The 27,289-nt window shown below is 44.5% G+C and overlaps 1 protein-coding gene across 3 annotated transcripts; it reads right to left on the minus strand.

Moving 5' to 3' along the window:
* Positions 1 to 211: 211 nt before the first annotated feature.
* col6a3 (collagen, type VI, alpha 3) lies at positions 212 to 26,983 on the minus strand. Of its 3 annotated transcripts, none has more exons than XM_071207072.1 (46): positions 26,899 to 26,983; positions 26,084 to 26,677; positions 25,291 to 25,890; positions 24,476 to 25,069; positions 23,683 to 24,282; positions 22,868 to 23,461; positions 22,085 to 22,675; positions 20,826 to 21,437; positions 19,979 to 20,602; positions 19,141 to 19,731; positions 18,397 to 19,008; positions 17,948 to 18,279; positions 17,021 to 17,099; positions 16,765 to 16,910; positions 16,586 to 16,678; positions 16,263 to 16,316; positions 16,017 to 16,088; positions 15,872 to 15,898; positions 15,732 to 15,776; positions 15,512 to 15,565; positions 15,361 to 15,423; positions 15,123 to 15,188; positions 14,945 to 14,998; positions 14,817 to 14,852; positions 14,663 to 14,725; positions 14,349 to 14,411; positions 14,006 to 14,068; positions 13,620 to 13,682; positions 13,234 to 13,284; positions 12,892 to 12,927; positions 12,743 to 12,805; positions 12,418 to 12,480; positions 12,155 to 12,187; positions 12,029 to 12,065; positions 11,901 to 11,912; positions 11,319 to 11,812; positions 8,767 to 8,869; positions 7,377 to 8,078; positions 7,156 to 7,258; positions 7,016 to 7,071; positions 6,217 to 6,477; positions 5,130 to 5,204; positions 3,270 to 3,455; positions 2,301 to 2,360; positions 1,342 to 1,527; positions 212 to 888 (listed from the first exon to the last, which is right to left on the minus strand). In XM_071207072.1, the coding sequence occupies exons 2-46, from the start codon at positions 26,604 to 26,606 to the stop codon at positions 851 to 853; spliced, it is 9,873 nt and encodes a 3,290-aa protein (XP_071063173.1). In that variant the 5' UTR covers positions 26,607 to 26,677; positions 26,899 to 26,983; the 3' UTR covers positions 212 to 850. The 3 variants fall into 3 exon arrangements, with proteins under 3 accessions (XP_071063173.1, XP_033966211.2, XP_071063174.1); XM_034110320.2 differs by having other exon boundaries at positions 212 to 891; XM_071207073.1 differs by lacking the exon at positions 3,270 to 3,455 and having other exon boundaries at positions 212 to 891.
* Between the last annotated feature and the right edge of the window lie 306 nt (positions 26,984 to 27,289).

Genomic DNA, 27,289 nt, shown 5'->3' on the forward strand with positions numbered 1-27,289 from the left:
TATCACTATCACAAGTATAGATGGAAGAGTAAAAGGCAGTCGTGTAATATTCAATAATAACAAATATAGCTGTTTTGGGATGTTAACAGCTTCTGGTTGTTGAACCTCCAGCTGCTGTTTGAGTTCCACAGTGACATTAGGTGTGATGTGCACCATGCACCATGTGATGTTTATTATTCAGAACAGGAAAGAAAATAATGAGCTGCTCATGTTTACTAGAAAGTCTATTTCGTGTTTATTTCCCCTATACCCAGATAAAACACACATTTCAGTTCAGATCAGATGAAACACACATAAACACAGCTTGATAAGTACATTCCATTTCTCAATAGCTGGAACGTGTGTGTTTCGAGGCAGTGGATCCAGAAGTGCACTTAACATTTCATTACGTTTGGTCATTGTCATTTATATACACACATGAGACTAAACATTGCTGTGGATTGTGAGGCTGGTGAAGCTATGATTCCACAGGGATCAAGTGAGGTGTCAAACATAAGAGTCAATCAAAGCCAATGTTGCTAGGTGAATGTGGAATGTAACAAGGATACTGCATACTCAGTTATAACTAATCTCTGTCCAAACATGTCATAGTTTCTTTCTTAATTATCAAAGTGATTTTAAAAACTCTTATGATGCCATTGTTCCAAAATGCACTCAATGAATTGATAAAACAAACATACTACATAGCACCAGTAGGTTCAAACAAATCATGCAGCAAATGGTGTTGCTTCCTTCTTGTTTGAAGAATTTGGGTTAAAGTCATTTTTGTGGAGTCCAGTGAAGCCACCCTTGCTTTGGCTTTGCATCCTTACAGTACGGCCATGTTGGATGGTTTGGAGGAAGCTGTGTCCTATGTTCTCATCGCAGCGAGGACTCCTTGTTTGAGGGCTGCTGATAATGAATGAAAGGAGAAACAAGGTTAGCCATTTCATGAATACCATAACATGTATTTGTTTCTATGGGGACTTCCTAGTGTTCTGAAAGCCCATTCATCCAAAACATCAGTAGTCTGGAAATGATGCCATGGGAAACAAATCTCACTGTCCAACCGGTGTGATCCCAACAAACCCCCCCATCATTCTGAATGCACAACAGTGTGTGATGACATCATCAGAACTGCACAGTTTTCTTTGTTCCTAACTTGGTGACGGCAGAACTACCTTATGATTGGCTATAACCGATGAAGGCAGCGTTGGACCACCAGCTCATGTGTACTGAGTAATATGACAGTGTTGCCAGTGGAGTTTAGTGGCACTCCAAGATGTTCTCTTCATGGGTCAGTAACTGGATCACAGCTGACCGGGGAAACTGGAAGGTGATTATTATGAGCAGAACATGTACCTGGTTTTCCACACGCGTGCACACACTCCTGATGCGTTTCGAAGCGATTCTGGTTCCCACCACAGCCTCCATACCAGAAGCGCGTGCAGCTCTTACTGGTGGCATCGAAGTGCCACTTCAGGACAAACTTGGCACAAGTTCCTTCCTCTTTGGAAAACTGGCAAATGTCCACAGCTGTAGAGCCCGCTGGGAGGGGAGTGACACAGAAGATCATGGAGAGTATAAAAACACAACTACAGTACTACGACAGGGCTGCATGCTTTAACTACTGCTCACTAGATAACCTAATACACGTAACGTCTAGTGGAACATCACGTAGCGGATTGCCCAATGGAAATAAGCACATGCTGCAATGTTGCAAGGAAAACATGAAAGCACTTTAATCACTGCAGATCTTCATTATTCCATAATCCATTGAGAGAGAGCCCATTGCGTTTAGACTAAGTCTTTCTGTCCAACGTCTAACCGTACTGACACATTGAACTTGTCTTCTGGGCGGACTACTGGCAGCAAAACAATGAAGCAGTGAACAAGGCTCTCCATTCATGTTCTCTGTGGTCAGGACTTGGCTTGCTCCTGTGACAAAAGCATAACCTTCCCAGAGTTCCAAGCTTGGCTTCGACTTGTTTCCGTGGAGCAGGTGGGTTAGTTTCCAGTTCAACACAAAGGAATTATTGTTTAGCAACGTTTTGTGGAAATTGAATTATACAGTGATGCATATCGCTTTGAGAAAAATGCATAACATTAGGGTTGGTCTGACAATTCATATCAAGTGAGGATGTGATTCGCTTGTTTTTATACTCTACCAGGAAGGAAGTGCTTGTTCGTCTATTGGCTCACTAGCATACTGTATGTGCAGCCACATCAAAGTCAGCTATGTCTTCAACACTAAAGAGTTAGCGGGCAGGAACAGCATGCTGCGCAGAGAGATACTCAGCAGTGGGTGTATGAGATCTCACCAGGATCCAGGAGGACCTCCACCTGTTCAACCTGCTGCACGCGCGGCTCCAGCTCTGGCACTGTGGACACATAACAGTGAGATGTGGTTTCAGCTGAGAGAGAACGGTCAGGATGTGGTGATATACAGATATGATTTCCCACAGACATGTACTATTCAATCATCATTGTGTGTAAGGCGCATTAGCAGCATGCTCTCCGTTCACTGCGTTACCCTCCAGGACACCTACCGTGGGATCATTGACATGCTCAAAGCAGTTCACAGGAATAACAGTAAACTTCAGCTTCTGTAAACATCATGGAGCAGATGAATGGTTTGCTAAGCCTTGCCCACTTAATTAGAGTGTCTTCGCCCGTCAAGCTTCTAATTCTCGCACTGCCTCTGTGTGAGTTGGTTGGAAACGCTGCTTCCAGTCATTGGTGTAACTAAGGCAACCACAGCAAAGTGAATATGCAAACTGTGAACGTCCACCAGCTAAATGAAGAGCAGGACAAAGCCTTGCAACCTGATATACCAGCAACTCAAACCTTTATTCTGAAGGAACATATCGAGTGACATATGCCTTGACTCTGGAGGTTGCTGCTGTAGTTCACCACCTAGCAGGCCTTGCTAGCATTCACAGCTTACATTTGAGCAGATACAAAAGTGTTTCATCTATCCTTTACAGCTGTTCTTCTTCTCGCTCTAAAAGTGATGCTTAAAAGAAGAAAACACCCTTTAAATAACAAGTACCCTCCTTTGTAGAGACTACTTTGCACAGCATTGCATGTTGTGGGGACACCCATGGCCCGGCGTGCTCAGCTGTGACTGGACTACAGCAGCTCTGGAGCAAGGTTTAGCAAACCTTTGTTCGACACACAGCCTGCGGGTCTTCACCTGCAGGCTGTGTGTCTGGATCTGCTGTTGTGCCGTGTTGTATCAGGCCAACCCAACAGTATTCCCTCAGAGGGCCCAGCTGACACACACGTACCTGGCCTCAAGCAGCTGCTCAGGCAGAGGGCCTCAGTGTGGAACCTATTGTCATTGCCTCCACAACCTCCATACCAGAACTGAGCACAGATCCCGTTCTCTCTGTCAAAGAACCAGTTAGCCTGAGAGTCTTTGCACGGCATCCCCGGGTCATAGTCAAGTGAGCACGGGTCTGCAAGGTCATTAGCTAGAACATGCATAGAGAAAGAAGACAAGAGCAGTGATGGACGAGAGAGAGAGAGAAGATGAGTTTGTGTTCATATTTAATGAAGTATAATTAAACATACAGCATGTACTGTGTGCTGTTAAAGAAGATGCTGGTTGTGGGTACATCATATCAATAAGGGTGTTAGCTCTCATGGGCCGAATGGATCTTATAATTGATATGGTTCGTTCTCTTGGGCAGAGGACATGGAGTAACATGCCATAACATCTTTCTGCTGACCAGCTGCTCGTGCCTAAGACCAGGCTCAAGACCCGAGGGCACCGAGCCTTCGCAGCAGCTGGCCCCAGGCTCTGGAACACTCTGCCCCTCCATGTGAGGGCGGCCCAGACCCTGGGGGCTTTTAAATCCACACTGAAGACACACGTCTTCTCTCTGGCCGTCTAGTCCGAGCGGAGCACGACTCCTGACTGTTCCACGTGTTGCTTTACCTGTTGTGATGTAGTGTGATGGAATGTGTTGTTATGTGTTTAAATGACATGTACAGCACTTTGGCTCGACCAACATCGCTTTTAAATGTGCTCTACGAATACAATTTGATTTGATTTCAAGGGCTACTGGCATTATTAGGAGTTTGGACATTTAAAATAAGAAAGCATTCAGTAGAAAGAAAGAGGTCTATGGGTGAATCTCACAGTTAGTTATAGCTCCAGCTGCTGTGTTGCTAGTTTAGTCTGTGGCTCAGGTTACCAGCATGTAACCAATCCCTGAGTCAAGCCCATCAAATACATATCAATTCTTCATCGCAGATAACGAGCAACATTCTCTGGAGTCTTGTCTGCATCGTCTGTTCATTCACTTCTGGGACAGCATCGTGTAAACCTTGCTGGTCAAATCATGTTCTTGCTCACAGTCCTGATCGTGGTTTTTGTGTTTCCTGTTTTATTTTGAAAAGTTTTCTCCCCGTGTTTTGTTTGTTTTGACTTCCTGTATGTGTGTTCCCCACCTGTTGGGATGGTTTGCCCCGTCCTGTTTGTTCATGTCAGCTTGCCCTCATCTCTATTCGGCTCCTTCCTGACGCACGCTGGCTCATCAGAGCACAGCGATCACTGGATACACATAGTAACGGCAGCATTGCTAAGGGATGATTGCAGGGCAGGTAGGGAAGCTTATCTCCCCAGACTCTCCGTCACTGTCGATGTCCTCACGTCTTAGGAATGCCTTCAGTGTGCCTTCCAAGAAGCAGCCGCTGCAAAGCTTTACTCCTCGGACTAGTATATGGGCTCTAAATGTGTTTCCTGCTTCTACTGTCTTACCAACAGGAAGTTGATTTCTTACAACTTCAACAACCAAGACCAGTAGTTTGAGCGGTAGGTGTTCTACGTTTTCCTGAATGACCCACATTCTATTTTGGGACTTTACATTTTTTGTTGCAAAATATTGCTGTCTACAGCGTAGCATGTTCTGTTCTTGAAGTATCAGGCTTTATGTATAAGACTATCACACTGCCTAGGAAACAGTGATACACACAGGCCAGACACATCCTTGTAGCAGTCACACAGAGTAAATACTGCATGGAAGATCAAAGAGTGCATTTCTTCCAGCTTATTAACATTTCATGCAAGTTTAAAAACACATAGTACAGGTGAAAGCAGAAGACATGGGAACATGCATGTGTGTGCACGTGCAGTCACTCACCGGTCTGTGGTCTGTCCAGCGGCGCAGTGTTCACAGGGCTGCTGCTGCGGCTGGGTGGCTTAAGCTCTGCTGCTTCTGTCAGAGGGAAGACGTGTTCAGTTCCTTTGGCTTTAGTTTAAAAAATGTTAACATCTCCCCCCCCACACAGACACAACACATCTCCCCCCCCCACACAGACACAACACATCTCCCCCCCCCCCACACAGACACAACACATCTCCCCCCCCTCACACAGACACAACACATCTCCCCCCCCCACACAGACACAACACATCTCCCCCCCCTCAACACAGACACAACACATCTCCCCCCCCCACACAGACACAACACATCTCCCCCCCCCACACAGACACAACACATCTCCCCCCCCCACACAGACACAACACATCTCCCCCCCCTCACACAGACACAACACATCTCCCCCCCCCACACAGACACAACACATCTCCCCCCCCCACACAGACACAACACATCTCCCCCCCCCACACAGACACAACACATCTCCCCCCCCCCAACACAGGCACAACACATCTCCCCTCCCCCACACAGGCACAACACATCTCCCCCCCCCCAACACAGACACAACACATCTCCCCCCCCCCACACAGACACAACACATCTCCCCCCCCCACACAGACACAACACATCTCCCCCCCCCACACAGACACAACACATCTCCCCCCCCCCAACACAGGCACAACACATCTCCCCTCCCCCACACAGGCACAACACACAGCAACTCTAACACGAACAAAAAAAAGGAGTTTAAAAACAGACTGCAAGGTGAGGGTCAACGTAGGGCTATTGCAATGCATTCGGATAACATGGATCATTTTAAATAGGAATAATTCATATAATGTTTAAAATACAATTATATATTATTATAACATCTTGTATATAATCCAGCACCACTTAATCATTGCTGTGTCTTGCTGTACTTTCTGTGTCTTCCCCTCCCAGACATGTTCATATCTGGTGGAGTTGATAAGCTCCAATGCTGTGGGTGATCTGGAATGTTCCTTCATGTTTTAATAAGACTCCATCTTGTGGGATAAGACTCATTCTGTAGACGTGCTCAAGGACCTACTCGTAGTCATGATGCCTTTGCGGGTGGAGACGACCTGTCCCTCCGCAGTGTGGGCGGTGACCACAGCGTGGTATGTCTGAGCACTCTGCAGGTTGTCCACGGAGAGCTCTGTGCCCGACACGTTGGTCTTCAGCACCAGGGCGTGGTCGTGCAGCCGGGTCACCATCACCTCGAAGTACACAAAGAGCTTGGAGTCCGGGCTGGTCCAACGCAGCTTGAGGCCGCTGGAGGTCACGTGAGAGACGTGGAGCTCATCTGACTCTGAAGGGGGGACACTCACTTCAGTATGGCTCTTGGCTATGGGGAAATGTATCCACAGCTACTATTAGCTGTTAGCTATGCATTGCTTAAACACAGGGGTGTCAAACTCAAGGCCCGTGGGCCAGATTGGGCCTTTGGCCGGATCTTTGGACCTCATGTTAGGTGGCCCACAAGAGCTTGCAAGGAATATAATGTACACTACAATTGGCGTAATTGTTCAATATTTGCTTTCAATTATTTGCCCTAGACTTCTTCTTTCAGACGTAGTATTTATTACCAGAACTGATAATAATCCAATGCAGAGCCAATATAATACATTATATTTATATATGTATATTTATATAGTCTTAAAGTTACAACCGGCCTTTTGAGTGCAACCATAATGCTAATGTGGCCCGCAATGACATTGAGTTGGACACCCCAGGCTTAAAGAATCAGAACTCAAAGTGAAGAAAGCCGTGTTTACCAGTCCGTATCAAACGGTACTTTAAACCCACGTTATCTGCTGAAACAGTTCTTTTGCTGAATCCAAACTTACCAGTGTGCTTCCTTTGATGAACTGTCTGTTGGTTTCCATGATGTTTGTGATGTTCCCTGTGGATATAGCAATACATCGTGAATAAAACCATCAAAGTCCCAAAACAGAAACAAGTTATAAATAAATACTACAATACTAACTCCTGTTGGTGTGGTGAGGAAAAGGGGTTTTTCAGGGCCTGGTCACTCTGGAACCACTTGCAGTTTTTGGAGACTTCAGGGGACATGTAGAAAGCATTTTCAACTGAAGAGAAGAGTAAGGCAGAACATGGTGTGTCACTCACAGGGACTTGGATGAACCTATCAATGAACGGCATTTAGACAAAAAGAAACATAAATAAAATAAACAGTCTTTGACTTACTGCTGATGTACTTTGGCAGCAGCTGGCCGAAGGTCTGCATGTGTTTGTCGTAAAATTGTGAGATGCTGTCCAGCCGCTTAAAGAAGACATCCGACGGCTCACTGGCCATGCGTGACAATACACGAGCGTCCCCAGCGCTCAGAGTCTCGCCCACACCCAGGATCACCAGGAAGTAGCCTCTGCACTTGATCTCAGTGGCAATACGCACCAGCTGCTCCTCGTCTCCTTCCACACTTCCTGTCACAAAGAGCAGCAGCACTTTCTTGGGACGTTGGAGAGGCGCCACTTCAAACACCTGCTCCACGGTCGATTCGATAGCCGCCGCCAGCGCCCGGCCACCCTCTAGCTGCGGCGTCTTCTCCAGCAGGAATTTGACTATATCCTGAGCGGAGCTGTACTCGGTCAAACCGATGTCAACACGGATTGGAGAGCCAGTTTTGTTGTTGAGGAACTCGTAAGGGGCTTGCTGGATCACAGACACTCTGGGGTGGTGAGCGGATGTTGTGGGATTTGAAGACACTTGGAGCTGCTCAACGATGGACGCGATGTAGCGTTTCATTTCAGTAAAGACAGTTGGGTAAGTTGTCTCCGAGCTGTCCATGACGAAAGCCATGTCGATGTCCTCGTCGGTGGTGGGAGACCTCCTGTCTCGGCTAGCTGACGGCGGCACATAGTCACACATCTGGTCCGGAGAGCAGGCGTCTAAAAAAAAGCAACCCCATAAAATGTATTGTTACTTTAGTCACTAAATGAAGGCGATGTATTTCGAATCCTCAAAAGTTGTATTGGAGGTACTCATTAAGCCAGTGTACTGTCCAGAGTTTCCGTTATCCGGTAATTACCGGACTTTGACCGGTCAAATATGCTGAAGACCGGCAAATCGAAATCTCTCCGGTCAAAATCATTTGCCCGTAGCACAATACCGCATCTGTTGCGCAAAATCACACGTAGCTATTTTAATGACCTCTCAAACTACCTACTAGTTATAGATATGTTTATTTTTACTGTCGGGTCACTCATTACTGATCCGCAAGTTGCATGAGACGGATACTGACGGCTGTCAGGAGAGGGAGAGCTCCGTTTATTATTCCCGTGTTATTGTAAGTTACACTTTTGAATAATGTAGTTCATCTACTATCATTAGTTTGTTTAATATCGAATCATATCAATTTGTTTTAAAGCTCAATAAATAACAAAGAAAACCTTTGACCGGCACTGTTCTCATTTTGTCCGGAAGGTTTCTACTTTAACCGACGCGTTGACCGGCGGAAAAAACCAAACCATTTTTTGGAAAAATAAATCAGTGTAAATGTGAAAATATATTAAGATATAATATTAACACAAACTAATCTGTGGTGACATTATTAATGTTCAAACATGGAGCTCTTACCGAAGCAGACATGGCAGTTCATCACCTTCTGGAGGACTGCATTGTACTGAGCACTTCCAGGGCCAGGCAGCACGAGGACCTGAGCCAGGGCCGTGTTGTTCACCTGGAGACAAGAGGCACAGTTCAGTTCACTGCATCAGTTTCTCCAGCAGGGACACTGGCAACAGGCTTATGTATATGCCTGCACTGCAAAGTTCCCCTTTGACATATAACAATACTAATTATTCATATTTATACAGTAGGCCTACTTTTAAAATCAAAGTTACAAAGTGCTTTACATGGACAAGTCGCTCAGGCGGCAACAGAACATGAGGTCCACTAACCCCACCCCACCCCGCACACTATACAATGTTAAGTACAATAATACACATGTAAAAAGAAAGTAAAGTCGAATAAAACATGGATGTACAGTAAAACCGAGTAATGGCATTATTAGTAAAAGGCTTTAATAAGAGATTAGTTTTAAGAAGTGATTTAAAGGAATGGTATGCTCATGACACTCATTTTTAAATAATTATCATCTGATAAAACAGACCAGTCTCTGCCAGTCTTTTTTTTTTTTTTTTTAATCCGACGACATTATCAGTGATTTTAAACTGATTATATACCGAAATAACATCAACACTGTGGGCGCCGCCATTTTCCGGACGTGACGTAAACCATGCGTTTTCGAAGACACGTTGATCTCCATGTTATTTACTGTAGTTTCTCTCTTCAAATATGCCTCACTGTATCGCGAAATATTGCCACAATTCTGATAGGAACAATCCACGGAATGCTCGGTTCCATCTGTTGCCAAAAGGTAAGCGTAAGAAGTACATTCGGAGGCAGTGGCTAGCGAAATGTGGCCGGCCCGAACCGAAAGATTTACAGGCTCATGTATGCAGCGAACATTTCAAATTTCCGGACGACTACTCTGAGAGTATGATAAAACATAACATGGGATTTATGGAACAACCATTACTTAATGGAGATGCAGTACCATCGGTCTTTCTGGTGTCATCACCGACCAGGACACCAGTTCGGCCAGTTGAGAAATCGCCCTCTGCAAGTGTGAAGCGACGGAGGAGCAGAAGTAGTGCTCGGAGTAAGAATAAGGTATGTTATAGCGCATTTCCATTGCAGCGGCTAGCCCCGTTTTAACGTCCTTTAGCGTCCAGGTCAGGACAGTTTTTGGTGGCCTTTCCATATAGCGTAGTACCGGCTAGTGTGTATTTTCCCCCAGCTTTTTCCGGCCCCATAACATCGTGATTCTATGGCCAGGGACAACGAAGCTGAGTATGCTAAACTAGAGAGGGAATCGCTAGCAAGGGTGGTACTACATGCATACATATAGTATCTTATATCATCTTCCTATTATACACACATGCATTTCCAAACATTTGGACTACCTATGTTGCAAATGTATTATCTCTTCAATTTACACACGGCATCTATTGCACGTCTGTCCGTCCTGGAGAGGGATCCCTCCTCTGTTGCTCTCCCTGAGGTTTCTCCCATGTTCCCTTTAAACTGGGGGTTTTCTTCGGAAGTTTTTCCTTGTACGATGTGAGGGTCTACGGACAGAGGGTCTAAGGATAGAGGGTCTAAGGACAGAGGGTCTAAGGATAGAGGGTCTAAGGACAGAGGGTCTACGGACAGAGGGTGTCGTATTGTCATACTGATATGTATGGCTGAATTCCCCCATCCAATCTCTTCACATTGGTCAAAACTTCTTCCTCTGCTGACGAGTCCGAACTCAAATACTCCACCATGTTTCCGTGTGTTGACAAAGTGAACGCATGGATGACGTCACGACCATCACGTGACTACTGAAAATGGCAAAAATGGCGGCGGCCAGACGGAATATAAAGGTTTTGATAAAAAAGAGCTATAAAATCATTATTTACCGGGGAATATCGCTGATTTCTTCAGGGTATGGTTTAAACATTATGTTTCACTAAATACTGAAGTTTTGATTAATTATCTAATGAGTGGACCATTCCTTTAAAAGATGTCCCTGATTCTGCCAGATTCTCGGACAGGGAGTTCCAGAGCTGCGGAGCTCTGACGTAAAAGGCTCGGTCACCCTTAGTTTCTAGCGTGGTTTTGGGAACAGCCAGAAAGAAGAGCCCTACCGAGGATCGGAGGCTGCCACAGGCTCATAAGGGCACACAAGTCAGGGACGTAATCAGGATCCAAACGGTTAGATCTTTAAAAGTAATCAGTCAAATCTAAAACCAATTCTAAAACAGACAGGTTACCAGCAAATACAGACTAACTTAGGGGGGTTGGGGTCTAGCCTTATTTGTCAAAGATCTTGCTGCTGCATTTTAAACAAGTTGAAGGAGGGATATTGCTTTTTGACTTGATCTAGAACATAAGGAGTTACAGGAATCCAGACGTGATGAAATAAAAGTAGGCAAAAGTGGATGACTTAACTTTTGAAAAGATAGAAAACTGATCAAAACAGAAACTTCTGATTAAAAGAGAGGTTACTATCAATCATCACACCGAGGTTTCTGGATGTGGGCTTTATATTTGAGGCGATATCTGTTGTGTTTCTGTATTACCTGCAGTGCCCTGCCGAGAGCTCTGTCCTCACGGTTGACCAAGAACAGTGCGGAGATGCCAGCGTCATGGAGGCGGAGAGCTGCAGTAGTAATCTCCTGCGCCTTGCTGACGGCCCCGCCCACGAAGAAGACGGCCACCTTCCTCATGAGGAAGCCACTGCGCACTCTCTTGAAGGTGTTCTGGGCCACAAAGCTCATGGCGGTGTCCAAGTTGCGCTGCTTCCGGGTCTGCAGGAGCTGCAGCCCCTCGATGCGCTGCAGCAGCGCACGTTTCTTCATTGCATCGGCAAAGCGGACATCCGTGGTCACCTCATCGTTGTACATGGTGACAGCTACACGAGCCCCTCTGGGACAGTTACTCTCAGAGATGGTGATGTCCCGGACCAGGCGCAGGACTGTCTCACGCATGTTGTCGAAGACTGGGCGGCCAACGCCCTCAGAGGTATCCAGGACAAAGGCCAGCTCAGTGGGGTAGAGTGGGCACTCCTGCTGACCTGTGGGTGTGCATGCAGAAGACTTAGATTCTGTGTAACAGGGCATAAAGCACATATTTCAACTAAGAATACTATTTGTTCGACTTACCATAACAGCAAGCTGGTAGGAAACAGGGGGACAAATATTGTTTTTAGTCCACAACACATGAGTATATTCATTTATTTGTTACGGTTGTCATGTAATAACATTACTGCTGATTTCAGAATCGTACTCACGGCAGTTCTCTCTGATTTTCTTAACCAGGTCACATTGCTGAGAACAAAAGAGAACACGCTGAGTGATCACCGGAGATGGTTTCGCTATCTATTAAATACACTTTCCAGACTGTGTACAGCACATACCACAACACCTGGTCCCCTCGGTCCTTTCTGACCCTATTAAATACAATAGAAACAGTTGTGTTAACAAGTGCACGTTACCCATGACAACAAGCATTTGTTTGCATTGCTTATAATAACACATGTTGTAAAGAGCAACCATTTAGGTGAGCTGGAGTGATGTGATCGCATGTATACTAAACATCGTAACTCCAGAAAGGTTGCTCCGGCAGCACCAAGTCCTTCATACAGAGGTTGCTCAACAGGAATGATGTCATGCTGCTTACATATGGCCCGGGATGTCCGACCTCTCCCTTCTGTCCGGATGTTCCTATATTCCCAGAGACACCCTGGAAACAATGACAAGTGTACAGAAAAAATAATGTTTTTAGTTTTAAAAATAGCTTGTTTTAATGTGCAGCTCATTCACAGCTAAGCCTGCATACAGCTTTCTACTGTATCGGGCCACCGTGTCGCCGTATTCACCAAACATGTCCCGTGATGCTGGGGCTTAGGCTACGTGATACCATACAGTATATCTATATATATATATATATATACACATTTACAATGTTTTATCAAAGGAATCAATCTAAGGATCTCCACACGTACCCTCTGGCCAAGATTGCCTATGGGTCCAGGGCCGCCCTCTGTGCCGGCGTCACCAGCTGCTCCCTGGATGAGGAAGGGAAGTGAATGGAAGTGAGAAACAGAGATACCCTGTAAGCTACACGCTCTGCTGACTCAGTGCTCTGTATTACCTTTCGTCCTGAGAATCCTGGGAAGCCCTCATCACCCTGTGGAGGGAAATGCATACTTTGAGAATTCTTTATTTATTTATTTGTATCCTTTTTTGCATATATCCTTTTTGTTGTTGTTTGTAAGGTATTCCCTTTGAGTTGTTTCATGTGTTCTTCTTCCTTTAGTTGTGAGAGCGAGGTCTGCTGCTTAGCCTGAGGATTCTTGACCTCATATTGTCCTTTTCGTATCATTAGATATATGAGGCTAAATACCATTTTAACACACATTTTATTGAAGATGACAAAACCATGTTTTTATTACCATACATTACTTCCGATTATTAGAGATAAAAGTGTACTTGCCTTTCGTCCTGTAAGCCCTGCAACGCCAAACCCGTCTTTGCCGTCTTCCCCCTTTGAAACAAAGGAGAAGAGAAAGGCTCAACCGACGTCCAATCAAAGTCAGAGTACTTATTAAAGACAGAACACATGGAATAAGATCCGTCCCAGCAAAGACACCACTTCCTTAACACAACAGACAGAGATCCTGGCTTTAAAGCCAACACGGCAGTGAGGCAGTGGTAGTTATTCAAAACATGATCTAATACCTGTCTGCGCTTTGGACACTTGTTTCCCTGAACAACATGATACACTGTGTTTATCTGATATCATGAAGAATGCTTCTTAGCTGGCCAACTTTCACCATTTTACATTATGGAGCATGCGAGAAGATGTGTCTGCACTCTTACAGGCTCTCCACGGGGACCGAAAGGTCCAACAAGACCCGTAGGTCCTGGGTCTCCTGGCTCCCCCTACACAGGCACAGAGACAGGCAGACACAGACAATGAGACGGAGACAGCAGTAATTACACACGTGAAAGGCAATGCTTCAAGTTAAGAGGGACATGTATCTTTGAGCCGTCAGGATAGAGTTTCTAAGGATTTAATGAAGTTATATTTGCAGTAGATCTCAGGAAGAAGCTTCATGTTTTCTGATAGTGCTTTCATGCCGGCTGAAATAGACTATTCATATGTGTCGGAGATTGTAAGAGAGCTGGGCTTAGGCCAGCGTGTCTAAAGGAAACAAGCAGGCGATGGGAGAACATAAGCCATACAATTATCTTCCACTCAATACCTTGCGACCGAGAGCTGCTCTTCTCCCCTTTTCTCCAGCCGTACCTGGGATACCTCCGGGACCCTGGAAAATAAAACGTTAAAATACATACCGTTTCCTAAATAAAGGCCTACTGTGCACCTTTTCCAGTTAATTCAACCAAAACAAATTGTTAATAGTTGCAATGTGGTTAATCTGTCTCTGTTCTTTATCTGCATTTGATCATTTTAAACCATTTCATTTTTTTTTTTTAAATGTGATCAATAAATATACATGTCCTTACTTCCATCACTATGATTGTAGTATGTTACAGACATAGCTAAAACAAATATTGAATACAGTTGTCCCTCAAAGGTTCACTCACCCTGGGTCCAGGGTTCCCATCTTCTCCTCTGGGTCCTGGTGTACCTATGGGTCCAGAGGGACCCTTAAAGAAGACAAACCAGACGCTTATGAAGCACCAGTCTCTTCCACTTTAGAGCCAGACTTCCAACACTCAAATAGAGAATGAGAAAACATGTTCCTAGATGAATAAACACATCAGCCCAGTCCAGTAGTACACATTGTAATGGTGCTGTTGTGGCCAAGTAGTGACAGCATGCTCTGTGATACACGTCGGCAGGTGAATTAGTGAATTGGATAATCTGCCACATATTATGAAAAGAAGGACACACTTACTCGAGATCCTCCGATACCAGGTTCTCCCTGAACGCCCTCCACGCCAGGCTTTCCGGGATGTCCCTTTAACGACATGCCAACAGTAACATGTTATTGCAGCTACTCAAGTTACTGCAGTGTGTATAAACGATGTATGTATCACTACAGGACCTACAGCTTGTCCAGGCGGGCCTCGTTTGCCATTAGGTCCCTGAGAGAGTGGGAGCAGAACAGCCTTTGATTAAAACACAGTTGCATGTTAGTATTAAACAAAGATAGTGAAGATATGGTCAGATGATTTACCCCTCTTCCAAGTTCACCGGGGCCACCCTTCTTCCCATCCTCACCAGGCTCTCCCTGTCATGTCAGAGCAAATGTCCCAATGAACCAGCACGTAAACACAATCAAGCAGGATCTGTGTGAAATGGATCGGCAGGATATTTGTTTTCAAAGCATTATAATGTGTTGAGAGGGATGTTACCGCTGGTCCTGCATCACCGGGGTCTCCCTTAGATCCTGCACGCGTGTTATCTTGTCCACTTGTACCCTATTAGCAAGAAAACACTTTTTCAAGTTCAACATTCAGCTGGTAAAGGACTTGCTATTGTTTAACAGAACTGTTAACTGTTTCTAAAGTATCCATGTGTAACACAGTGGATGTAGCTGTGTTATAGAGGCTGGCAGTGAAAGGAAGTACAACCAGCATCCATAGTACTCACGGGGTCTCCTCGGATTCCCTGGTCTCCTAAGCCTCCACTTTGTCCTTTGAGGCCTTTGGGACCCTAAGAACAACATGTGAACGTTGATCAGCACGAGCAATATGATATGTGTAAAGAAGTATGGGTATATAACATGTATCCAGTCACTAACCCTCATGCCATGGTTTCCAGCGTCTCCGGAGACTCCAGCCACTCCACTGTTGCCCTGTGATATGGAGCAGATGCATATTAAAGCCCACAATCACATAAAGCAAAGCACACACATATGTTTCACACATCGACTCTTCGGTGGGAAGACAAGAAGCTCTCAAATCTGTATGATGTATTACATATAAAACGTAATGACACAATGTAATACAACACACACTTACCCCTTCTCCATTAATGCCATCAAGCCCGATTTCTCCAAATTCCCCCTAAACACATTCACAGTCGTCAGATGATCAGTCCAACATTCTTTGCTGACAGTAGAATGTAATAATGACGAGTTCTCCTCAGAGAACATACTCACCTTTTCTCCTGAGTAGCCACGAGAACCCTGAACAAAAGGAAAAACTGTGTTATCCCATTATATTAAATACAAGACAATAATGTTGAACATTTAAAGTAAGAAATGAGTTTAAATGGAGTGTTAAATGAAATATCAAAGCCTGTACCTTCACACCCCTTTGTCCAGGGCATCCCTGGAAGCCCTGAGTTCCATTCACACCAGGAGGACCTCTCTCTCCCTGCCATCACAGAACAAAGAACATACATTACAGAGACAGAATAAAGCAGGAAACTAAAATGAAGTTAGTGAAAAAAAATATATTGATTAACATTGTTTGAAAATGGTTTTATAATTATATATTAGGAAAGAAAGATGGAAACATCATCAGACTGTGACGAGGCATTAAACTCACAGGTCCGCCCTCGTCTCCAGGATGTCCTTGGCTTCCTGTTAGTCCCGGACCACCCTGAAACAGAGATTACCAAAACGTCAGCTTTTGAAAAACAAAGATGAGATGAGATGAGATGGACCGTTATTGGTCCCCGTGGGAAATGAAGGTGTTGTAGAAGCAACAGAATAAGACAGACACACAGATAGTACACATGGGATAATAATACATACAAATAAAAGAATACAAATAAAATAAGATAAAATAGGAGTACACATGTAGTAATAGTATGAATAGAAATAACAAGAATGACCTGAGTCAAACCCTGAACCGGTGAATGTGCATACCTTTGTTCCTGGAAGTCCCACTGCTCCTCGGGCCCCTCTGGTGCCGGTACATTTGCACGGCACTGCACAGCACTCTCTCTCTGCAACGTTGTCCTACGCAGCAAAAACACAAATGTTAAGTAATTCATGTTTAATAATAACGCTCACAAAATACTTCCGTCTAACTGAATAGAACTCACCAGTTCTTCCATCAGCTCATAGTCCAATTCCATGACATTGACTCGTAGGGGTCTGGTGTACCTAAATCCGCGACCAAATTCCAGCTGCAAAGCCTCCTCAAACTTGGGCACCCGCTCGAGCCCAACTAGAATGAAGCTGTTCACTCCTGTTTGTAATGAGAAGAGTTGAAGGAACAGTGATTACTTATGAATATAACATGATCATTTCACACGTTTAAGGTAGATAGTCATTAAGGACCGTGGCATCATCGTGTACCTGACGTCTGAAGCTCCTCCACTCCTTTTTTCAACTCAGCGTATTGGGCGTCAATACCATCCGTCAGATGAACAACAACCTGAAGTAGAACACATCAAATCAGTTTGACACATCCTTACGTTCCCCATGGGTCTATTGTTTAGTACATTTCAGAATATGTTGCCTCTTCCCTGGTCTTTAGATATGTCCAAATACAGGGTTCAGCTCTTATTTGTTACCTAAATGTTGATTACATATGAAGGAAGATTCACTTGGAGAATGAAACAACTGAAGCTGACATGAAGCAGTGTGCTGGAGAGAAGACCTCTTACTCGAGCTCTCATTGTGCAGCGGTGTTATAGTGTGGAGGTTCTTGCCTTGTGAACAACGTTTAACAAGTATATCAACTGGCTACAGGAAGCACTTTCAGCATTCCAGCTTGATGTTTGCCTGCCATCAAGAAGCTCACTTACTTAATGTTAATTAGCAAAAGCTTACATTTCTTAACAACAACTATAGCGACTATCAGGGCTTGCTAAAAATGAATAGCTACTACAGGTTGCACACTGCCCTTTGCTGATAAGAAAGAGTTAGGGTACGTTCACACCGGAAGCAGATAGACACAAATGCATTAACTCATGGTTTTTAATAACTAGTATCAGTATGTCGTTATTTCAATTTTTAAACATGTATTACAATTAAATCAGTCAAATATGTTCATTTTGTTTTAGTTGGTATCTAAAATAGTATCTACATGGAGATAAGCCACGCCTCCTCGCTAGAGAGTTTGAATGACGCAAGTAAACACAACTGAAAAGCGATGCGAATGTTTGCATTGCGTCTGGTGTGAACGCACCATTAAAGTCTAGATACCAGAATATATTATAACTTTTACAAATTCGATTTTGGCCTGGCATATCTGTTGTTAAAACTGTTTCAGTAACCAACCTTGACAACATCATGTCTGGTTTTGAACCTCTCGATGTACGCTGAGATGGTTTTTCCATTTAGGACAAAGGGGCCACGCCTCTGTAGGGCTTTGAAGGCCTCAAAGAGAACTTGATCATTTTCTGTAAAGTCCAGCTGAATAGGATTAGAGTTAGAGTCCATGGCCAGCATGCCCACTTGGACAGACGGAATCTGCCCGGATGAGCAACTGATAGCTGCCATTTTGGAAATCCTCTTCAGAATGGCTTCCATCCTCTTCTGGAGGCTGGTCTGAGCACTGAAGATGTCTTGTTCAGAAACATCGAAACCCACCAACACTTCTATGTTGCAGGCTGTAAGACAGAGCATGTGTTATTAGGCATTTTGGCTAAACCACAGAAACTCAAACGTTTTAGCTGCAAAATGTGAAACAGCTCATGAAAGTTATTCCATGAACAAATATATCTTACTTTTAGTAGATTCTGGCACACCAACACACAACTTCCCCTTCACTTCATCATCCAAAGTCTCCAGGATTTGCTCATTCAGCTCGGAAAGTCCCAGATAGGTGCTTGCCCTAGCCACAGTGGAGGACTCGCTTGCTAGGTCTTCTAATTCACTCTCAATGTCGCCCACTCCTATAGCAAAGACTCTCACACCTTTTTTCTTCAAACCAAGAGCTGCTGTTTTTCCGTCATCAGCTGAACGTCCTCCAGTGAGAACCATAAGGATCTGAGGAGTGCCATCATCCATCCTACTGCCTTTCTCTTTGGTAAAGTAAACTTCTTCAACGTGCTTAATGGCTGCACCAGTGTTGATTCTACGTCCACCTTTGTAATCTGCTCGGCCAATGGCACTTACAACGTCTTGCTTGTTCTTGTATGTGTTGAGGTAGAATACATCAGTAACATCTGTGGTATATTGCGCCAAGCCGATCTGAAGGTTGTCTTGTTCATTGAAGAACAGATCAATTAGGTTGGTGATAAACTTCATCACTTCATTGAAGTTGTCCCTTCCCAAGTTAATGGAGCCATCCACCAAAAACACTATATCAGCCTTTTTGGATGGCACGCCTGTTGATGCTAGGAAGAGAGAGGCAACATTGGTGAATACAGGGTAGAGAATTGTAAGAACAGGAGAATAAACGTAGACAATGTACTCATTCCATTGTGAGACCGTGAGATATTTAGGAATGTGAATTGTTCTCAACTTACTTGGATATTCTGTGGGTAAGTCATCAGCGCTGGTTCTCAGCCTGTCAATAACCCCCTGCTGGATTGAAGATAGGCCAGGGAAGTTAGCAACCTGAAGGACATCAGATGAGGTGGTGGCAATTTGGCTTAGCTGTGATCTGTCAGCACCAGCTGCTCCAACACCAATGCAGTTGACCCGGGAGCCCTTAAGCAGAGGTCCATAAAGAGCAACATCTTGGGGGGAGCGTCCACCTGTGAGAACCACAAGATGCTGGGAGGCTGCAGGACGAACGCCAGCAGCGGGCTTTAACTCATTCCTTATGACGTATTCAATGGCATCAGCCAGATCTGATGACCGGCCACCCATCTGACGAAGTCTTTTAACAGCAGAAACAACAGCTGGCTTGTTGTTGTGAGAATTGAGTGAGAACTCTGTCTTTACTCTGTCTGCATACTGGACAACAGCGACACGCACTTGATCCGGCTGCACATCGAGTTGTTGGACAATGTTGAAGATGAAGTCACGGATATGTGCAATTCCAGCAGCGCCTGTATTGTCTGAGCCATCAATAAGGAAGATGATGTCCTTTCTCCCAAGATTTAGGGTTGGGCCTGCATATTAAGCACAGAGGGAAAAGGAGACATACTTAATTTTGAAATATATTATTAAATGACTGAAACATATGTATGACTTTAACACCACTCCTTAACAAAACGTAGGTCTGGAGGCATGCAGTAGTGGATGGGTGAACACTGCCCTAAACCCTAACCACATACTACTATGCCCTGAGCAAATTATAAAGACATGTTTAAGCAATGTTTTAACTTAACCATGAATATATGAGATAGTATTTCTTACCCAAGTCCACTGGGAGAGGAACATAACCGTTGAGGATGTCAGTGGTGGATAATGTTTTCACTGAATTAATGAGCTGTGACTCCACACTTGGAAGCTGCAGGAAACTGTCAACTGTGTATGCCAGATCAGGCCTCAGGGAAATCTGTCTCAGTTCATCAGGGTCTGCATTCCTTGAACCAATGGCAAGAGGTGCAACCTGGTTTCTTTTCAGTTGGTCAGCTGCAGTGGATACATCATCAGAAGATTTGCCACCTGTAACTAGAATCAGGAACTGAGGCACACCATCCTCGATGCGGCTACCCGCTGATCTCTGGTAGATATTTCTGTGGACATACTCAAGAGCACGACCTGTGTTAAGACGGTTTCCACCTCTGGTTCGCAGTTTCGTCACAGCCTGTCGTACCTCATCTTTGGTAGAGAATTCATTCAGAAGAAATTCTAGCTTCGGGTCATCACTGTACTGTACCACTGAAATTCGGACCTTATCCAATCCTACATCCAGCTTATCCACAACTCTTCCAATCATTTCACGGATGGCAGGGAACTCACTACGCACTGCTGTTGTGCCATCAATCAGAAACACGACATCCCTCTTTTCTCCTCCTGTTGGTACTGCTTGGATTACTGCTCCAAAACAATGCAAGCACAGTAACAAGGTAACATTATGTATTAGAGTGTTTCTAATATACATGGTGTAGAGGATATACAGTATGACTGAGAAAGTCAATAATCATGTAAAAAAAACAAGGCAAATGTAAAATAACATACTATAGTAAAGTATTTGATCGGGGTATGTGAGAATGTTTAGGCAGTAAATCAATTTATTAAACCATAGGATAAAAATTACCTTCAATTGTTGGGAATACTGGATGCAAACTGTTGATGTCATCATCTGACAGCTCAGTGAGTGTGGTGATTAAGTTTTCTTGGACTGTGTACAGGCCAGGCAGATCATCTACACTGAAGGCAAAGTTAGGCACGTATGACACCATCTGAAGCTCTGTAGGGTTGACATCCCTGGTCCCAATGGAGAAGGGAAGAACTCTGGATTGTTTGAGGGAAGATGCTGCGCGATTGATGTCATCTGTGGAAGGCCCACTTGAGACGACAATAACAAACTGTGGTACACTCTCTTGCTTCCTGCTACCATGGGCAGGTGTCAGAACATCTTGATGGATAAACTGCAAGGCCTGACCCAGGTTACGTTGTCTTCCTCCTCGATGCCTCATTTCCCTGACCGCATTCAAAACACCTTCTTTGGTTTTATGTTTGTTCAGATACATGTCAACTTGGGCAATGTCACCATACTGGACCACGCCAATCCGGATCTTGTTTTCACCCACATTGAGAGTATCAACAACCCTGCGGATAAACTCCTGGATGATGGGAAATTCCCGTCCAACACCATCAGATCCATCAACGAGGAAAACGACATCCTTCCGGGGTCCCTGTGTCTCACCTGAAAGACAGAAATAAATAAAAAAGATCATCAAGAATATACATTTGCTCAAAGAGAGAATGCAGCTGATAAGATAAGCATTCCATTGTAGGCTTTATTTCCAGAGACTCAGATTCAAGAGTCCTCAGAATCAAGCACTGCACTCTATTGCGAAACTTCTTCATCTTCAGAAGGCTGCAGATTTATCAAACATATGAATAACCAATTAAGAAATAATTATCCATATTGTCTGTGATAACCCATAACACACCATATTAAAGGCAAAGTTTATGCAAAGTAAAATATGTTGAATGTCTACCTAAACTGTTGCTTTAAACTTTTATGAGTTTTGCATCACTTACTTCAAGTACATTTATTCAACACGTATTGAGTTATGCATTGTTTAAGAGGTCACAAAATTGAGACAAATGTACTTTGTAGCATACACACATCTGATTCACCTCTGATCAACGCAATCAATTGTTTGTAGGACCAACAACTTTAGGCTGACTGAATAGGAAATCAAATTAAAAAAGATTAAATAGAGTGAGAACCCTGCTAATTCTGGTTTTTCAGCCGTCATCTAAATAAGGTGAGAACGAGTACTTGGAGTATAATAAATTGCATTGAGGACAAACAAGTCTGGTGGCCTTTTTAATTCAACATACCAAGTGTTTCTTTGGAGAGCTGAATGACAGCAGCCTCCACCGAGGACTGAAGTTGCTGTTGGATACTGGGAAGGTCATTGAAATCAGACACAGATAGAACAAAATTGGGACCGTGGGATATCTTTTCCAGTTCTCTGCTATCAGAGCTCCTGGTTCCAATCGCGAAGGTCAAGACACCCAGCTGTTTGAGGTCAGAGGCTGGTGCATCAACACTGTCAAAAGACCTTCCGCCACTTAGCAATAACAGGATCTGTGGAACTCCTTCTAGGCGCCTGCTTCCAGCAGAGGCTGTAAAGACATTATCCCTCAAGTACTGGAGAGCTGCTCCAGTGTTGAGGGGTCTTCCGCCTTTGTGTTTCAAACCTCTGACTGTGTCAAGAATTTCCCCTTTTGTCGTGTATGTGTTCAGATAGAAATTGACAGCTGGATCTCTGCTGTACTGCACGACTGAGACACGGTCTTTGTTGTCGTCCACACTGAGTTTCTCTACTACTCTTTGGACAAAGTCTCGCATGGCTGGGAATCCACTTCTTGTACTATCAGTTCCATCCAACAAGAACACAAAATCTCTTCCTGGTTGTTGTCTCTCCACTAGGGAACATAGAATTTGAGAGATGTTTAGGTTTGTTGTCAAGAGTCATAGGATGAAGACAAACCACAATTCTAACAGCAATTCTGATGGCGCAGCTGTTTTTTTCAAAGCTGCATTTAGTGAATATACTTGAATACAGTTCAAATTGCATCCTACAATGATTCTGGAATGTAAGTAAGTCACTGTCTTACCAGTTTCTGTTGGTATTACCGGCATAGCTCTCACTAGCACTGTGCTCATCGCAGAGGAGAGCTGTTCTTGGACACTGGGGAGGTCAGTAAACTCAGACACTGATAGAGCGTAACTAGGGTCATATGAGATCTTCCTCAGCTCTCCACTGTCAGAGTTCCTTGTTCCAATACCAAGCACAATGATGCCCTGCTGTTTGAGAGCAGAGGCTGGGGTGTCTACATTGTCAAAAGACCTTCCACCATTTAGCAGGATCAACATCTGTTGAACACCCTGCAGGTGCCTACTCCCGGAGGAGTTTGTAAAGACATATTCTCTGACGTATTGGAGGGCAGCCCCGGTGTTGAGGGGTCTGCCTCCTTTGTGTCTCAACCCTCTAACCGAATCGACAATATCCTCCTTTGTGCTGTATGTTTTCAAGTAGAAATTGACCTCTGCATCTTTGCTGTACTGTACTACAGAGACACGGTCTCTGTCCTCTCCCACATTGAGTTTCTCCACCACCTTCTCAACAAAATCACGCATGGCAGGGAAGCCATTCCTTGTGCTATCAGAGCCATCCAGAAGGAACACGATGTCCTTTTTGGCAGTGTCAACTGAGAAAAGACAGGTAGACACAATATTAAAACCTTTGCATTAATATGTGCATGGAATAGTTCTCAAGATTTGGACTATCTTTTTGAAAGCACCTAGCAATGACTACTTTAATTGTAAACAGTGAAAAGAAAACCGGGACCCTCTCTATTTAAAAGTACAATGTAGGTCAAATAAGTCAGGTAGGCTTCAGGCCAACAAGAGGACAAGCTTGTTAACATACCAAGTACAGTTGGGGTTTGTGGGGTGACGTCTATAACCACAGCCTCCACCGAGGACTGAAGTTGCTGTTGGATACTGGGAAGCTCATTGAAATCAGACACAGAGAGAACAAAATTGGGACCGTGGGATATCTTTTCCAGTTCTCTGCTATCAGAGCTCCTGGTTCCAATCGCGAAGGTCAAGACACCCAGCTGTTTGAGGTCAGAGGCTGGTGCATCAACACTGTCAAAAGACCTTCCGCCACTTAGCAATAACAGGATCTGTGGAACTCCTTCTAGGCGCCTGCTTCCAGCAGAGGCTGTAAAGACATTATCCCTCAAGTACTGGAGAGCTGCTCCAGTGTTGAGGGGTCTTCCGCCTTTGTGTTTCAAACCTCTGACTGTGTCAAGGATTTCCCCTTTTGTCGTGTATGTGTTCAGATAGAAATTGACAGCTGGATCTCTGCTGTACTGCACGACTGAGACACGGTCTTTGTTGTCGTCCACACTGAGTTTCTCTACTACTCTTTGGACAAAGTCTCGCATGGCTGGGAATCCACTTCTTGTACTATCAGTTCCATCCAACAAGAACACAAAATCTCTTCCTGGTTGTTGTCTCTCCACTAGGGAACATAGAATTTGAGAGATGTTTAGGTTTGTTGTCAAGAGTAATAGGATGAAGACAAACCGAAATTCTAACAGCAATTCTGATGGCGCAGCTGTTTTTTTCAAAGCTGAATTTAGTGAATTATACTTGAGTACAGTTCAAATTGCATCCTACAATGATTCTGGAATGTAAGTAAGTCACTGTCTTACCAGTTTCTGTTGGTGTTACCGGCATAGCTCTCACTAGCACTGTGCTCATCGCAGAGGAGAGCTGTTCTTGGACACTGGGGAGGTCAGTAAACTCAGACACTGATAGAGCGTAACTAGGGTCATATGAGATCTTCCTCAGCTCTCCACTGTCAGAGTTCCTTGTTCCAATACCAAGCACAATGATGCCCTGCTGTTTGAGAGCAGAGGCTGGGGTGTCTACATTGTCAAAAGACCTTCCACCATTTAGCAGGATCAACATCTGTTGAACACCCTGCAGGCGCCTACTCCCGGAGGAGTTTGTAAAGACATATTCTCTGACGTATTGGAGGGCAGCCCCGGTGTTGAGGGGTCTGCCTCCTTTGTGTCTCAACCCTCTAACCGAATCGACAATATCCTCCTTTGTGCTGTATGTTTTCAAGTAGAAATTGACCTCTGCATCTTTGCTGTACTGTACTACAGAGACACGGTCTCTGTCCTCTCCCACATTGAGTTTCTCCACCACCTTCTCAACAAAATCACGCATGGCAGGGAAGCCATTCCTTGTGCTATCAGAGCCATCCAGAAGGAACACGATGTCCTTTTTGGCAGTGTCAACTGAGAAAAGACAGGTAGACACAATATTAAAACCTTTGCATTAATATGTGCATGGAATAGTTCTCAAGATTTGGACTATCTTTTTGAAAGCACCTAGCAATGACTACTTTAATTGTAAACAGTGAAAAGAAAACCGGCACCCTCTCTATTTAAAAGTACAATGTAGGTCAAATAAGTCAGGTAGGCTTCAGGCCAACAAGAGGACAAGCTTGTTAACATACCAAGTACAGTTGGGGTTTGTGGGGTGACGTCTATAACCACAGCCTCCACCGAGGACTGAAGTTGCTGTTGGATACTGGGAAGGTCATTGAAATCAGACACAGATAGAACAAAATTGGGACCGTGGGATATCTTTTCCAGTTCTCTGCTATCAGAGCTCCTGGTTCCAATCGCGAAGGTCAAGACACCCAGCTGTTTGAGGTCAGAGGCTGGTGCATCAACACTGTCAAAAGACCTTCCGCCACTTAGCAATAACAGGATCTGTGGAACTCCTTCTAGGCGCCTGCTTCCAGCAGAGGCTGTAAAGACATTATCCCTCAAGTACTGGAGAGCTGCTCCAGTGTTGAGGGGTCTTCCGCCTTTGTGTTTCAAACCTCTGACTGTGTCAAGGATTTCCCCTTTTGTCGTGTATGTGTTCAGATAGAAATTGACAGCTGGATCTCTGCTGTACTGCACGACTGAGACACGGTCTTTGTTGTCGTCCACACTGAGTTTCTCTACTACTCTTTGGACAAAGTCTCGAATGGCTGGGAATCCACTTCTTGTACTATCAGTTCCATCCAACAAGAACACAAAATCTCTTCCTGGTTGTTGTCTCTCCACTAGGGAACATAGAATTTGAGAGATGTTTAGGTTTGTTGTCAAGAGTCATAGGATGAAAACAAACCGAAATTCTAACAGCAATTCTGATGGCGCAGCTGTTTTTTTCAAAGCTGAATTTAGTGAATTATACTTGAGTACAGTTCAAATTGCATCCTACAATGATTCTGGAATGTAAGTAAGTCACTGTCTTACCAGTTTCTGTTGGTGTTACCGGCATAGCTCTCACTAGCACTGTGCTCATCGCAGAGGAGAGCTGTTCTTGGACACTGGGGAGGTCAGTAAACTCAGACACTGATAGAGCGTAACTAGGGTCATATGAGATCTTCCTCAGCTCTCCACTGTCAGAGTTCCTTGTTCCAATACCAAGCACAATGATGCCCTGCTGTTTGAGAGCAGAGGCTGGGGTGTCTACATTGTCAAAAGACCTTCCACCATTTAGCAGGATCAACATCTGTTGAACACCCTGCAGGCGCCTACTCCCGGAGGAGTTTGTAAAGACATATTCTCTGACGTATTGGAGGGCAGCCCCGGTGTTGAGGGGTCTGCCTCCTTTGTGTCTCAACCCTCTAACCGAATCGACAATATCCTCCTTTGTGCTGTATGTTTTCAAGTAGAAATTGACCTCTGCATCTTTGCTGTACTGTACTACAGAGACACGGTCTCTGTCCTCTCCCACATTGAGTTTCTCCACCACCTTCTCAACAAAATCACGCATGGCAGGGAAGCCATTCCTTGTGCTATCAGAGCCATCCAGAAGGAACACGATGTCCTTTTTGGCAGTGTCAACTGAGAAAAGACAGGTAGACACAATATTAAAACCTTTGCATTAATATGTGCATGGAATAGTTCTCAAGATTTGGACTATCTTTTTGAAAGCACCTAGCAATGACTACTTTAATTGTAAACAGTGAAAAGAAAACCGGCACCCTCTCTATTTAAAAGTACAATGTAGGTCAAATAAGTCAGGTAGGCTTCAGGCCAACAAGAGGACAAGCTTGTTAACATACCAAGTACAGTTGGGGTTTGTGGGGTGACGTCTATAACCACAGCCTCCACCGAGGACTGAAGTTGCTGTTGGATACTGGGAAGCTCATTGAAATCAGACACAGATAGAACAAAATTGGGACCGTGGGATATCTTTTCCAGTTCTCTGCTATCAGAGCTCCTGGTTCCAATCGCGAAGGTCAAGACACCCAGCTGTTTGAGGTCAGAGGCTGGTGCATCAACACTGTCAAAAGACCTTCCGCCACTTAGCAATAACAGGATCTGTGGAACTCCTTCTAGGCGCCTGCTTCCAGCAGAGGCTGTAAAGACATTATCCCTCAAGTACTGGAGAGCTGCTCCAGTGTTGAGGGGTCTTCCGCCTTTGTGTTTCAAACCTCTGACTGTGTCAAGGAT

This window comes from Pseudochaenichthys georgianus, chromosome 21 (assembly GCF_902827115.2).
Source record: "Pseudochaenichthys georgianus chromosome 21, fPseGeo1.2, whole genome shotgun sequence".
Classification (NCBI taxonomy): domain Eukaryota; kingdom Metazoa; phylum Chordata; class Actinopteri; order Perciformes; family Channichthyidae; genus Pseudochaenichthys; species Pseudochaenichthys georgianus.

What these genes read in the sequence shown, in the direction of transcription:
- col6a3 (XM_034110320.2), bottom strand. Translation starts at nt 26,606, where the DNA reads ATGCGTGATTTTGTTGAGAAGGTGGTGGAGAAACTCAATGTGGGAGAG. An exon ending in GTGGCTACTCAGGAGAAAAG is followed by an intron (nt 15,777 to 15,871) that starts GTGAGTATGTTC and finishes GAATGTGTTTAG; the next exon opens with GGGGAATTTGGAGAAATCGG. An exon ending in TCCTCACCACACCAACAGGA is followed by an intron (nt 7,072 to 7,155) that starts GTTAGTATTGTA and finishes CTATATCCACAG; the next exon opens with GGAACATCACAAACATCATG.